This window comes from Theropithecus gelada, chromosome 11, assembly GCF_003255815.1.
Source record: "Theropithecus gelada isolate Dixy chromosome 11, Tgel_1.0, whole genome shotgun sequence".
Lineage (NCBI taxonomy): Eukaryota > Metazoa > Chordata > Mammalia > Primates > Cercopithecidae > Theropithecus > Theropithecus gelada.
In genome coordinates, this window is record NC_037679.1 from 71,061,539 (window position 1) to 71,076,801 (window position 15,263).

The following is a 15,263-nucleotide window of genomic DNA, read 5'->3' on the forward strand; positions in this document are numbered from 1 at the left end:
GTGAGCCAAGATCGTGCCACTGCACTCCAGCCTGGGTGACAGGGTGAGACTCTGTCTCAAGAAGAAAGGAAAAAAAAAAAAAACAAAAAACCCTGCTCTTCTACTTACTGTGTAACTTGAACAAATTATTTCCTGACCTTGAACCACAATTTCTTCTTTTGTGAAATGGGCCTAATACTATCCCTCTTATAGATTGATGAGGACCAATGAGATAAAGTATGTAAAGCACTCAGCATAGTTGGAAAATAGTAAGCGTTTAACATACAGAAGTTATTTTTATTATTAAAGTGGGCCCAATAAAACCCAATGGCATTTCCCACATATAAAAGCTCTCCCATACACGTCCTGACCTATGCTTTGCCTAATTTTGTGCTATTTGGTCTGGTTAGAAAATAGCTGTTATATTTCTCTTAAAATCTGTTTACTAAGCTAGAAAATACATCACTCTCCCTAGTACTCTGTTAATCAGGAAGGTTTTTAATTTGATCTTTTTGGTATGAATAGTTTAAGATGTATTTTTACTCTGTTTTCACCATAAAATTGCAATTGCCTAGAAGGCCAGAGAAGCAAAATAAGTATGTTTCATATACTAAAGTTTTTAAACTATCTCCTAGTCCCAGTAGCAATTTTACTAAAGTATCAAAATCCAAGAACTCACCTCTAGGCAGGCTCCTGCTATGCTTAGAGTGAATATTGGATTCAGACAACATTCTGTTTCCTTAGCCTTAGCAATTAACACATACCAAAGAAATCCACATTTAATAGTTAATCTCGGGGCTGGGTGTGGTGGCTCATGCCTGTAATCCCAGTACTTTGGGAGGCCGAGGTGGGCGGATCACAAGGTCAGGAGATCGAGACCATCCTGGCTAACATGGTGAAACCCCATCTCTACTAAAAATACAGAAAATTAGCCAGGCATGGTGGCAGGCGCCTGTAGTCCCAGCTACTCAGGAAGCTGAGGCAGGAGAATGGCATGAACCTGGGAGGTGGAGCTTGCAGTGAGCCGAGATTGCGCCACTGCACTCCAACCTGGGTGACAGAGCAAGACTCCATCTCAAAAAAAAAAAAAAAAAATGTTAATCTCTCAGAATTCGAAGTTATAGCTAAAATAATTACCTAGAAGAAAAGGGAGCTGTATTGACCAAGCCAAAAATATCTCATTGTATCATCATGACAAATTTAAAAGTAATTCATAGAATTATTTCACCATTTATAGGTAACATCTGTTATTTGTTTTGGAGACTAAGTCACTAAAAAGTTCAAATCCAACACAAAGAGAAATCACTCACCTCTGGAGATTTCTGTATATTCTGGAATACAGCACAGGCAATAAGTGAACTTGAACCTATAACACTGAGAGATTTAGAAGATGACTGATCATTAAAGCAGGACAATGAGTGCCATGGTTTTTGTTATTAATTTTGGGATTTTTTTTTTAGAGTTTTATTGGCATGATTGATATAAAATAAACTGCATTAAAAAAAATTTTTAAACACGGGGTCTTGCTATGTCAGCCAGGATGGAGTGCAGTGGTGCCAATATAGCTCAACGTAACCTTGAACTCCTGGGCCCCAGTGATCCTCCTGTCTCAGCCTCCTTAATAGCTAGGACTAGAGGTGTGCATCACCACAACTGGCTAATTATTTTATTTTTTGTAGAGGCAGGATCTTGCTATGTTGCCCAGGCTGGTCTCAAACTCCTGGCCTCATGGGATCTTCCCACTTTGGCCTCTCAAGCACTGAGATTGCAGGTGTGAGCCACCATGCCCAGCCCTGCACATATTTTTTTATTTTTATTTTTATTTTTAGAGACAGAGTCTCCTTCTGTCACCCAGGCTAGAGTACAGTGGTATAATCACAGCTCACTGCAGCCTCCAACTCCTGGGCTAAAGTGATCTTCCCACCTCAGTCTCCTGAGTAGCTGGAACTACGGGCATCTGCTACCATGCCCAGCTCATTTTTAAAAAATTTTTTGTAGAGACAGGGTCTCACTATGTTGCCCAGGCTGGTCTCAAACTCCTGGGCTCAGGTCATCCTCCTGCCTTGGCCTCCAAAAATGCTGGGATTACAGGCATGGGTCACCATATCCAGCCAAATTTTTTTTTTTTTTTTTTTTTGAGACGGAGTCTCGCTCTGTCACCCAGGCTGGAGTGCAGTGGCGCGATCTCAGCTCACTGCAAGCTCTGCCTCCTGGGTTTACGCCATTCTCCTGCCTCAGCCTCCCGAGTAGCTGGGACTACAGGCGCCCGCCACCTCGCCCGGCTAGTTTTTTGTATTTTTTAGTAGAGACGGGGTTTCACCGTGTTAGCCAGGATGGTCTCGATCTTCTGACCTCGTGATCCGCCCGTCTCGGCCTCCCAAAGTGCTGGGATTACAGGCTTGAGCCACCGTGCCCGGCCCAGCCAATACTTTTAAACAAATATAGAATGCTTCACAAATCTGCATGTTCTCCTTATCCAGAGGCCATGTCAATCTTTTTTTTTTTTTTTTTAATTTGTTTTGAGATAGGGTCTTGCTCTGTCAACCAGGCTGGAGTGCAGTGGCACAATCACAGCTCCTCCTGAGTAGCTGGAACTACAGGCACATACCACCATGTCCAGCTATTTTTATGGTTTTTTTGTTTTCTGTTTTGTTTTGTTTTTTGTAGGGACAGGGTTTCACCATGTTGCCCAGGATGGTCTGAAATTCCTGAGCTCAAGCGATCTGCCCACCTCAGTCTCCCAAAGTGTTGGGATTACAGGTGTGAGCTCAGCCCTGCCTATTTTCTCTGTGTCATTCCAATTTTTAGTATAGATACTGCTTAAGTAAGCACTTTGCTATTGATTTTGCAATTGATCCTGTTGACCAGGTTGTCCACTGATGTTCAGATGTTATCCTTTAATCAGTTTTTTGTTGTTATTGTTGTTAATGTTGTCATTTTATTAGTAAGAAGATATCAACATGATAAAGAACATCATTTCTTTTTAACTAAAGAGTAAAAGCAAATCCCCGAGGGGGAAATGTGGAAAACTACAGAATTGACCAATTGTGCTTATACTAGTTTAGTTATATGAGATTAAATAAACATACCTCAGAGTAGCCATGACAAATTGTATCCACTGTATTGCAGGAAAAACCTAAATAAAACAAGGAAAAAAGAATAAAATTAAACCTTTTACATTGAATATTCAACCTAACTCTATGTTCATTATTAACTATCTACACAGAATAAATTTTCTTCAAAGCCTAATCTCAAAACGTACTACAAGCCTAAGAATGAGTCAAAAGGCTGAATGGGCCCCTGGAAAGACAAGGTGCTCCTTTTTTCCTCTCTTATTTCTGTTTCTCTGGGAAATAGTATGATTTTTTAAAAAATAGAGATGTGGATTAAAAATGACTAAATGAAAAAAGCAAGCTAGCCAGGCACTGTGGCTCATACCTGTAATCCCGACACTTTGAGAGGCTGAGGTAAAAGGATCACTTGAGGCCAGAAGTTTAAGAAAAAAGAAACCTGGGTGAGAAAACTAATAAAAGGAAGAACAAAATGGAGAGGGGGTAGGAAAAATGTCGACAGAGAATACAGAGATGTGTGGAAAGAATAGGTAAGAGAAAAGACAAATACTAGAGTTCACTGATAGGAAGAAAGAGGAAAGAGAATAACAGTAAAACAGAGAAACTGAAGAAAAGTTAGTAGTATGGAGAGAGAGACTGTGAGTGAAAAATGCAGAACAGGAAAGAAGAAAGGGAGAACACAAAGGAAGACAGGGAGAGCTTCTGAGCTTACCAAGTCCCAACTGTCCTCCAGAATGCTAGCCTCTAGTGAAAAGGTCATAAGGACTTCAGTCCCAGCTACCCTTGAGCAGCCGATCCTTCCTAGTCAGGTTCTGAATCCTGAAGCAGTGAACAGGTGGCTCCACCCCTACCCCAGTTGGGCTCCTCCTATACCTAATCCTGCCCTGTACCTTGAGGGCAAGGAGAGAGGTACTGACAAGTGCAGGAGAAAGCCAAACAGAAAGAACAAAAACAGAAAGACCAGGTGACAGGAAAACAAAGTTGTAAGTGGCATTAGGAATTAAAAGGAGCAAGAGGCAGAGTAATAAAAAACAGACAGATACAGAAGGGGCAGGATTGAGAAAAAAAGAATGAGTCATAGTGAAAAGATAAATAGAGCTGCAATAGAGAAATAGAACTAAAAAAAGGGGTGGGGGAGAAATAAATGGGATAGAAAGGAGGTCTCCCTAAAATTTGCCCTTGTTTAGAGACAGAAGCCTGTGATGGAAAAGAGAGATTGCATATTCACTCAATTAATAAAGTTTTAGTAATACTAGTGAAAAGCTGAGGTGGTTATTAATGTTTGTCATCAATTACATTATTCATTAATACACTGATGCTTAAATATCAACTTTGTGCAAAGCAGTGTGTTATGGAAGATATAAAGATAAATAAGATACAGACCCAGCCTTCTAACAGCTTATAATATAGTAGGAAAAATGGCCTGAATACCAAAAATTCAAATAATCTGCGCACAGCAAGAATATACCTACACAGAGTAGCATTCAAAGAGGATTTGGAAGAACTGATAAAATTTGGACAAAGACTGGAGGAAAAAAGAGAGCAGAAGGAAGACCATTCATCTCAGTAATTTATCTTTCATCTAGCTATAATTGCATATAGTCTACAACTCCTTATTGATAACAAATTAAATCACTTGCATGACTAGAGTAATTTAAATACATGACTAATTTATTCATATCAGGTTAAAATTACAGTCCAAAGCAAAACAAAAAACAGGCAGATGCAATGTCATGCACCTGTGGTCCTGGCTACTTGGGAGGTGGAGGCAGAAGGGTCTCTTGAGGCCAGGAGTTTGAGGCTGCAGTGTGCTATGACTGTTCCTGTGAACAGTTATTGCACTCCAACCTGGGCAGCACAGCAAAACACCATTTCTAAAACAAAATAAAACACGGCCAGGTGTGCTGGCCCACGCCTGTAATCCCAGCACTTTGGGAGGTCAAGTCGGGTGGATCACTTGAGGTTAGGAATTTGAGACCAGCCTGGCCAACATGGCAAAACCTTGTCTCTACTAAAAATACCAATATTACTCAGGCGGGGTGGCATGCACCTGTAATCCCAGCTACTCGGGAGGCTGAGGCATGAGAATCACTTGAATCCAGGAGGTGGAGGCTGCAGTAAGCCAAGATCATGACACTGCACTCCAGCCTGGATGACAGAGCGAGACTCCATCTCAAAATAATAAACAAATAAAAATAAAACAAAACAGAAACCAAACCAAACCAAACAAACAAAAAGATTATAGTCTATAGTGGAAGACCAGACATTGTTAAATAAAGGTTACGTTCTAATCACTTTGCTTAAATTGTTAGGTAAACAAATAAATAAAAATACCAGGAAATTTCTAGATCAGAAATCCCCAGCATAAAGTCTTAGGAAGTATTTTAAGGCCTCTACACACACGTCTTACCTCATAAAGGTGAGGAGACTACTGACAGTTTCACCAAGTGATAAGAAAATGCTTTGAGACAAAGGACTGTTGTTTCAGTCAAGAACAAATCTCATGTTGTTCAGAGAACAGCCATGCCAAATTAGTCTGCTGCTCTTGTCAGGACAATCAATGACGAATAACTTTTCTCTTTGGCATTCTCTTCTAAAACATCTATACCATCTACCAACATTTGGGGATTTACTTTCCAGTTTTTCTATCAAAATTAATCCCCTGCTTGCTGTATATTCAGTACTTTGTCCCTTTGAAGTATCTTTGGAAACAATCTTGCCATCTTCCTTTTCTAAAAAGGCTAACCCAAGCTCAAATGATGAAGTAGGTGATATTTACTTTGTTTTCCTTTATCTCTTTTTAGCAAAAAGCTCCTTGCATGTCTGCGGTCCCAATTACTCAGCAGGCTGAGGCAAGAGGATCTCTTGAGGTCGAGAGGTCCAGGCTACAGTGAGCTGTGTTTGCACCATTGCACTCACACTCCAGCCTGGGTGACAGAGTGAAACCCTGTGTTTATAACAACAACAACAACAACAAAAACAAAACCAAAAAACAGCCGGGTGTGGTGGCTCACGTCTATAATCCCAATACTTTTGGAGGCCAAGGCGGGTGGATCACAAGGTCAGGAGTTCAAGACCAGCCTGGCCAAGATGGTGAAACCCCATCTCTACTAAAAATACAAAAATTAGCTGGGTATGGTGGCGGGCGCCTGGAATCCCAGCTACTAGGGAGGCTGAGACAGAGAATTGCTTGAACCCGGAAGGCGGAAGTTGCAGTGAGCCAAGATCATGCCACTGCACTCCAGCCTGGATGACAGAACGAGAGTTCATCTCAAAAATAAATAAATAAATAAAAGCTCCTTAGCAAGTTCAAACCTATCCCAATTCTTAACTTATTGGGCTACTATATATTACATATCAATTGAAGTTAACACATATTCATAAAATTGCTATCATGAGCAAGTTACTCAAAGTCAAGAAAGACACTTGCCTTTGTAAAATATTTTTATTTAACCAAAAAGTTTTCTAAAAATAACATTTAAAGATTTCTAGGGCCAGGCATGGTGGAGCATGCCTGTAATCCCACCACTTTGGGAGGCCGAGGTGGGTGGATCACCTGAGGACAGGAATTCAAGACCAGCCTGACTTAACATGGTGAAATCCCATCTCTACTAAATACAAATAATTAGCTGGGCATGGTGGCGGGTGCCTGTAATGCCAGCTAGCTACTCAGGAGGCTGAGGCAGGAGAATTGCTTGAACCCAGGAGGTGGAGGTTGCAGTGAGCCAAGATTGTACCATTGCACTCCAGCCTGGGCAACAAGAAGTGCTTTTGAGTTGTATCTTAGTAACATTATTGCCAATAAAATGAAGTTTGGAACAAAAGCAAGGAAGGAAATGCCCAGTGCTAGAATTCATGGTGTAATGATTAATGGATATGTTTCTGTCTGACTAAAAAGGATAATACTCAGAATATAAAGTATAAAACAAACATTGTAAGAGGGAACTGAAGATAAAGATTGTAAGAGGGCACTTGACTACTCTAAATAAATCCACCACTCCTGGACTGAACAAATTACACTCCAGAATTTTGATAAAACTTGCCAGTTAACCTAATAAACCATTTGAGAAAAATTTGAGAGTTCATGTAAAAATGGGAAAGTTGCTAGAAACCTGGTGATAACTAAATTAAAGGCAAAAAGATGGTGAAATCTGCAAACCAAACCATACATCAAGGATCTTAGTATTGATCCCAAATAAGAATCTAGAATGAATTGTCCAAAAGATGTGTTTGCAAACAATTAGAAAAAAAAAAGTAACTGCTAAGTCGGCATGGCTTTACCTAAAAAAAAAAAAAAAAAAAAAAAAAAGCTGGGTGCAGTGGGTCACACCTATAATCTCAACACTGGAGGTCAAGGCAGGAAGGATCACTTGAGACCAGGAGGTCAAGATCAGCCCAGACAACATAATAAAACCCCGTCTCTACAAAAAATACAAAAATCAGTCAGGCATGGTGGCACACGCCTATAGTCCTAGCTACTATAAAGGCCGCGATAGGAGAACCATTTGAGCCCAGGAGTTTGAGGCTGCAGTGAATCATGATTGCACCACTGCACTCCAGCCTGGGCAACAGAGGGAGAACCTGTCTCAAAATAATAATAATGCCAGACTAATCTGTTCTCTTTTTGGATAGAATTACTAGACATATATCTGAAATTCTAACAAAGCATTTGGTGAGACATTTCATGCAATAAAAATTAGAAAACAGGCCAGGTGCGGTGGCTCATGCCTGTAATCCCAGCACTTTGGGAGGCTGAGACAGGCAGATCATCTGAGGTCAGGAGTTCAAGATCAGCCTGGCCAACATGGAGAAACCCCATCTTTACTAAAAATACAAAAATTAGCCAGGTGTGGTGGCACATGCCTGTAATCCCAGCTACCAGGGAGGCTGAGGCAGAAGAATTGCTTGGACCCGGGAGGCGGAGGTTGCAGCGAGCCGAGATAGCGCCACTACGCCCCAGCTTGGGTGACAGAGCAACTCCATCTAAAAAAAAAAAAAAAAATTAGAAAATATAGGTTGGATGCAATGACTCATGCTGTAATCACAGTTACTCAGGAGACTGAGGTGGAAGGGTCCCTTGAGCCCAGGAGTTTGAGGCTTCGGTGAGTTACGATCACACTACTGCACTTCAGCCTGGGTGACACGGTAAGATCCTGTTTCTACAAAAAATAAAGTAAAAAATTACCCAGGTATGGTGGCACATGCCTGTAGTCCTAGCAACTCGGGAGGCTGAGGTGGGAGGATAACTTGAGTTTGAGGTTACAAAGAGTTATGATCACACCACATAATGAGACCCTGTCCCTTAAAAAGAAAAAAGAAAAACAAATTAGACAAAGTAGAAGCATAATTAAGGTCATTCACTGCACAAATAAACGTAAGTGAATGCTAAGTAATTGATCAATATTAACCTAGCAATGACTTCTATTGATATGAACCAGCATACTGACTTGGCACTGTTCTGTAAAACATTTTCATCAATGACTTGAAATAAAACATAGTGAGCATATTTATCAAATGAGTATTACGTATCTATTGTTGCATAACAATTTTCTACAAATTTGGTGGCTTAAAATACACATTTATTATCTCACAGCTTCTGTGGGTCAGAAGTCCATAGCATGGCTTAACTGGGTCCTCTACTTCAGGGTCCCTCAAAAGGCTATAATCAAGATATCGGCCACAGGTAGAGCCTCCCTCATTTGAAGGCTCAAATAGGGAAGAATCTGGCTCCAAGCTCATGTCATTGTTGTAATTCAGTTCTATGAGGGCTGTTAGACTGAGGGCCTCGGTTCCTAGCTGTTACCGAAAGGCTTCACTCAGTTCCTTGCCATATGGACTTCCGCAAGATCTTCTCCTAGAAAGATGGAAGGTACAATCTTATATAAACAAATCACTGAAGCAAGATCGCATCACCTTTCGCATATTGTTTTGGTCATAGATCTTACTAAGGGATTATACAAGAACACGAACATCCAGAGGCAGGGATCACTGGAGGTCATCTTAGAGTCTGCCTACCACTGTGTATTCCTCCAACACATCAAGCATTTTTCCACTTCAGATCATTTGCAACAGTTGTTTCCTCTGTCTTGAGTGCCCCTTCCTCCAGATAATCACAATGGGGTCCTTCTCATCCTTCAAGTATCAGCTCAAGTATCAGCTCAAATATCATCTCTGAAATGTAACGTTTATCAAATTTCCAAGTACCTTGGTTATATGTTTTTTGTCGGATTCCCCCAATAGACTATAACTTCCTTGAGGGCAGGTAACTTATCTGTTGCGTTCTAAATAAAATGCTATTTATAATAATACCTGTAGTTGTCGAGCTTTTGAAATGTGGCCAATCCAAGTTGAGACATGTTGTAAGTGTAAATATCCACTGAATTTCAAAGTATAAAAGAAAGAGTGTAAAATATCTCAATGACATATTTATATTGATTGTATGTTGCAAGGATATTTGGGATATTATCTAACTTTTTTTTTTTTTTTTTTTGAGACAGAGTCTCGCTCTGTTGTCCAGGCTGGAGTGCAGTGGTGCAATCTCAGCTCACTGCAACCCCCACCTCCCGGGTTCAAGCAATTCTCCTGTGTCAGCCTCCTAAGTAGCTGGGACTACAGGCGCCAGCCACCACGCCTGGCTAATTTTTGCATTTTTAGCAGAGACACGGTTTTACCATGTTGGCCAGGCTGGTCTCAAACTCCTGATCTCAAGTGATCCACCTGCCTCGGCCTCCCAAAGTGCTGGGATTACAGGAATCAGCCACCGCGCCCGGCCTATTATCTAAATTATTACACAAGATTATTTTGGATATCTGGAGATACAATATCTCCAGTACCTAAAACAGTGCTTAGAAGAGGCACTCAGTATTTGTTGAATATTTACTCAACAATGTACCAAACTTGTGAGGAATGACAGACTTAAGATCTAAAAAGATCTAAACACTTCAGAATGAGTTTTATTAAATAAAAGTTAATAGAAATAAATGTAAGTATACTGTACTTGGGTCTAAAAAACCAACAGGGCAGAGATTAAGATGAAGAATATAACAATTACCTTATTTTTAAAATCTTAAGTGCTACTATCCAATAGAAACATAACGTGTGTCACATATGTAATCTTAAATTTTCTAAACGCAACATAAAAAAGCAAGAAAAAATAAGTGACTTTTTTTTTTTTTTGAGACAGGGTCTCACTCTGTCACTCTTGCTTAATTATAATGGTACAATCATAGCTCACTGCAGTATCAAACTTCTGGGCCCAGAGATCCTCCCACTTCTACCTCCCAAGTAGCTAGGAATGCGTGCCTCCTATCATGCCTGGCTGATTTTTAAATTTGTTGTAGAGATGAGGTATTGCTGTGTTGACCAGGCTGGTCTCAAGTTATCCTCTAGCCTTGGCCTCCCAAAATGTTGGGATTACAGGCGTGAGCCACTGCGCCTGACTGAAATTAATTTTAATAATACACTTATTGGCTGGGTGGGGTGGCTCACACCTGTAGTCCCAGAACTTTGGGAGGCCAAGGTAAGTGAATCACTTGAGCTCAGGAGTTCAAGACCAGACAACATGGTGAAACCCCATTTCTACAAAAAAATACAAAAATGAGCTGGGCTTAGTGGCACACGCCTTCGGTCCCAGCTACTCAGGAGGTGGAGGCGGGAGGTTCGCTTGACCCCAGAGGTGGAGGATTGGGGTGAGGCAGAAGTTGCAGTGAGTCAAGATTGGGCCACTGCATGCCAACCTGGGTGACAGTGAGATCCTGTCTCAAAAAGTAATAACATATTTTATTTAACTGAAGTATCCCAATTATTATCACTGCAATGTGTAATCAATGTAAGTATGTCATTGAGATATTTTACATTTTTAATTTTGTACTTTGAAATTCAGTGGGTAGTTACACTTCCATGTCTCAACTTGGATTGGGTACATTTCAAAAGTTCAGTCGCTACATGTATTATTATAAATGCATTTCTATTTAGATAGCTTTTATAACTAGGTTATGGAGGCTGTTGCATTTGGATTTTATCCTGCAGAAGTGCCATTATAAATTCCTGAGCATTATAAAGGCTTTAGTGAGTACATACTTTATGCCAGGCACCACTCTCAATGCTTCATATGCATTAACTAATTTCATCTACTCACAATCCTATGAATTATTATTACTATTCTAATTTTACATGATAAAATTGTGAATATTAACACAATGGCAATATACAGTACTAAAAGATGAGACTGACAAGAGTTAGGTTATTTTTATTTACTTACTTATATCCCTCTTTGACTTAGATAATATTTCAGGTCATTTACAAAACTACATAAATAAGACAAAATAACATGAGTTGAAAGTGGGACAAAAGAAGGAGCATTTCTGCTGATGTGACTTGATTCCTGAATGTTAAACTCTGAGTTTTTAAATGTTATTTTATTGCAAAAACAGTATTAACATAATAGAAATCCAAAGTAAAAAGTTTCCTGTAGTCCTATTATCTCGCTAAAACAATGATTTAATTCTTGCCTATATGCATATTCCATTTTTACAAATTTGCAGTAACTGCAGCTAGTATTTTACATTCTATTCTTTTTTCTCAGCATTATGCCATAATTTTTTCCTTTTATTAGTCTTATGTGCTTTCTCTCCACTCCCTCAGACTGTACCCAATGTTAAATCCTAGTGTATTTCTCTGTATTTTTTCTCTATGCTCAGCAATACACATTCAAATATATACACACATATATGGCAAGGGGTATTGCTGAGGCGGCAGGGTTTTTAAAAATGGGATATGTTTCTGTACACACTGCTTTTCACACTATTTCACAGATATCTTTCTGCTTTAATAGAAATAGTTATAATCCATTTTGTTACATAATATTCCACATAAAATCATTTATCCAGCAATTCTTCTAATGATGGACATGCAGATTATTTTTGTTTTCTGCAAACAATGCAGCAATAAACATCCCAACACATATAATATCCTTCTGTGCTGATTTGTTGTTGTTGTTAGAGGCAAGGTCTCATTATGTTGCCCAGGCTGGTCTCGAACTCCTGGGCTCAAGGGTCCTCCCACCTCAGCCTCCTGAGTAGCTGGGACCACAGGCATGTGCCACCATGTCTAGCTAAAAGTTGTTTAAATTGCTTGTAGAGATGGGGTCTCCCTATGTTGCCCACGCTGGTATTGACCTCCTGGGTTCAAGCATCTTCTTGCCTCAGGCTCCTAAAGTGCTGGGATTACAGGTGTGAGGCACTGCATCTGGCCTTAATCTCATTTTTTCCATGAACTTTTTGAAGTCTGCTTGCATGTGGTCCAAGAAGGGAATGTAAAAAGAGCCAAAAGTATTTTGAGACACAGACATGGAATAGTTTCTCCTTCAGACAAAAAAAAAAAATTTAGGCCTCACAGGAAAGGTAATAAGCAAAATCAAACTAAGCAAATTATATAGTGTGTTACAAGTTGAAAGTATTATGGAAAAAAATAATGAGGGGAAAGGAGATAGAAAGCAGGGCAGTCAGGTAGAAGCAATTTTTAAAAGATGGTCAGGATAGGTCTCAGTAGGAGGTTGAGGTTTCAGCAAAGACTTGAGGGAAGTCAAGTAGTCAGCCATGTGGATATCCTAAAAGAAAGCGTTCCAGAGGGAGAAAATACAAAGGTCTTGAGGTAAGGGACATGCATTGTGTATATCAGGAATAGCAAAGAGGTCAGTGAAACTGGGGCCTCACTGGCTTAAGGACAGAAAAATGGGAGTTTATATATTAATTGCCTTAGCCAATCATGCTATTTTTCTTTCTCTTCACTCCAGTTGCTATGCTGAGTCTTGTGGACATTCATGCAACATGTCCCCTCCTCTTCACCTCCATACAACACCCAGGGTAACTCTTTTGATTTTCCACATCAGTGTCAACTGTGGGATTTTATGACTTCCAAAATATGCCGGAACTATACTCAGTTTATTTTCGTAGATCATCATCAAGGTCCTGAGGCCAAAAATCTAATTATTATTATTATTATTATTGTTTTTTTTAGACGGAGTTTCACTCTTATTACCCAGGCTGGAGTGAAATGGTGCAATCTCGGCTCACTGCAACCTCCACCTCCCAGATTCAAGCAATTCTCCTGCCTCAGCCTCCTGAGTAGCTGTGATTACAGGTGCCCACCACTGCACCTGGCAAATTTTTATATTTTTAGTAAAGACAGGGTTTCACCATGTTGGCCAGTCTGGTCTCAAACTTCTGACCTCAGGTGATCCACCCGCCTTGGGCTCCCAAAGCGCTAGGATTACAGGTGTGAGCCACCGTGCCCAGCCCAAAAATCTAATTATATCTTAACACAACTGACTAGGACCAGAGTGCTATTCAAAGGAAGGATTGGGACAATTACTTTTGCAGTTTATAGCAAAAGTGCCAATTTTTCCTTTCCCTATCCAACCAATCCTCTTCCCTTACTTCTACAAAACCTACTTTAGGCCAGGCATGGTGGCTCACGCCTGTAATCCCAGCACTTTGGGAGGCCGACGCGGGTGGATCATTTGAGGTCAGGAGTTCAAATGAGCCTGGCCAACATGGTGAAACCCCATCTCTACTAAAAATACAAAAAAAAAAAAAAATTAGCCAGGTGTGGTGGCAGACGTCTGTAATCCCAGCTACTCAGGAGGCTGAGGTAGGAAAATCACTTGAACCCAGGAGGTGGAGGTTGCAATGAGCTGAGGTCAGGCCTCTGAACTCCAGCCTGAGTGACCAAGTGACTCTGTCTCGAAAAAAATTAAAAAATAAAAAATAAAAACCTACTTCTAAACTAACCATGACTAGATAGTCACTGTTGATCAATTCTACTAACTAGGTATAACCAAAGTTATTTATACTGAGAAGTGAATAATTTTAGAAGTTTAAATGTTTTATAAAGAAATTTTAAAACTCTTAATAGCTCCATATAGACTACAGAACAGAAAATTCTTAGTTTGACTTCAAGATTCTCCCCTACCTGGGCTTAAAACTGTTTTACTATCTCCCGTTTTGAGAACTCCCTCCAACCAAGCCAGTCATTCTCCCAAAGCATCATGTTCATTCCCACATCTGCTCCTTTTCCACTTGTTCTCTAAAATGTTCTTTCTTCCAAGGCTTAACTCTATTTCCACCAATTACATAAAGCCTTGTTTCACCACCTCTTTGGGGTATCCATTTTCTGGCCAGAAACCTCTGTGGCCACAGTGCCTTTACCCGAGTTCTTGTCCTGCATCCAGGAAGAATGAGGTATGTGGACAATGAAGGGTGAAAAAGACAAAGATGAGCTTTATTGAGCGTTACAGCGGCTCAGAGGAGACCTGCAGTGGGTAGTTCCTCTCTGTAGGCAGGTTGTCCATCGAGTATTCAGTTCTCAGTAGAGAGGAGGCCCTGGAGAGGGTGGCTCCTCTCTGCAACTGATCGTCCTGATGTCTGCAGCTCTCAGAAGAGAAGAGGCCCTGGAGAGGGTGGCTCTTCTCTGCCCACAGGTTGTCTCTGCAGCTCTCAGCAGGCAGGGTAGGTCCTTTCTGCAACTGGTTGTTCCGTCATCTCCAACTATCAGCAGAGAGGGTAGCTTCTCTCTTAGGCTGGTTGACCCATAGGTCTCTGCCCTCTTGGTCCTCTGGCAGTCCTCTGCCCTGCTCTGGGTGAGCCCAGGGCTTTTATGGACCTCAGAGGGAAGTACATGCCGATTGGTCCATGGGCAGCCATGGCAGGCCAAGAAGATGCACCACGAGTCCCTACTCCAGTCTGCAGGACTGGCAGCCTGGACCCCTGTCTTCAGGCCCTCCCTGACCTGAAGGTGGGGGTCTTACTGGGGACTCACCCTCTTCTACCCAGGAATCAATCTGCCTCCCGCTGCCATTCTTGGCCCCAAGCCTGCTCTGACATTGGAGCGGGGCATGAGAGTGGAGAGAGGCCAGGCGGTGGGAGCAGACACTCCTGAGCTTGCAGGGATTGCGGTAGGGTGTCTAGCTGGTCCCCCAAGGGTGCAGGCTGCAGAGATGCCCAGGTCCTACACCTGGGAGGGCAGCCACAATGGCACCAGGGGCTCCTGAGTCAACTCAGAAGGGGCAGGGTTCCCACAGGCTTCATGGAGTGTGCAGCCCTAGTCATACCTCCCTGCTGCAGCTGGCTGCCATCAATAGGGCAAACTCAAATTTTTCTGAACTTCCCCAAACACACACACACACACACGACTCTTTCAAAATTTATATATAAT

At 41.2% G+C, this 15,263-nt stretch overlaps 1 protein-coding gene across 4 annotated transcripts in view; it reads right to left on the minus strand.

The window, feature by feature from the left end:
• Window positions 1-15,263, minus strand: part of TMEM116 (transmembrane protein 116) — a 50,418-nt gene that overhangs the window by 33,300 nt on the left and 1,855 nt on the right. For 2 of the 4 annotated variants that reach the window (XM_025403775.1, XM_025403774.1), the window contains exons 2-3: window positions 3,069-3,115; window positions 1,290-1,353 (exon numbers count right to left, since the gene is read on the minus strand). In XM_025403775.1, the coding sequence (XP_025259560.1) occupies window positions 1,290-1,353; window positions 3,069-3,082 (78 nt within the window). In that variant the 5' untranslated portion in view covers window positions 3,083-3,115. Of the gene's footprint in view, window positions 1-1,289; window positions 1,354-3,068; window positions 3,116-3,762; window positions 3,941-15,263 lie in introns of all 4 variants that reach the window. The other 2 variants (XM_025403773.1, XM_025403777.1) reach the window with 2 other exon arrangements.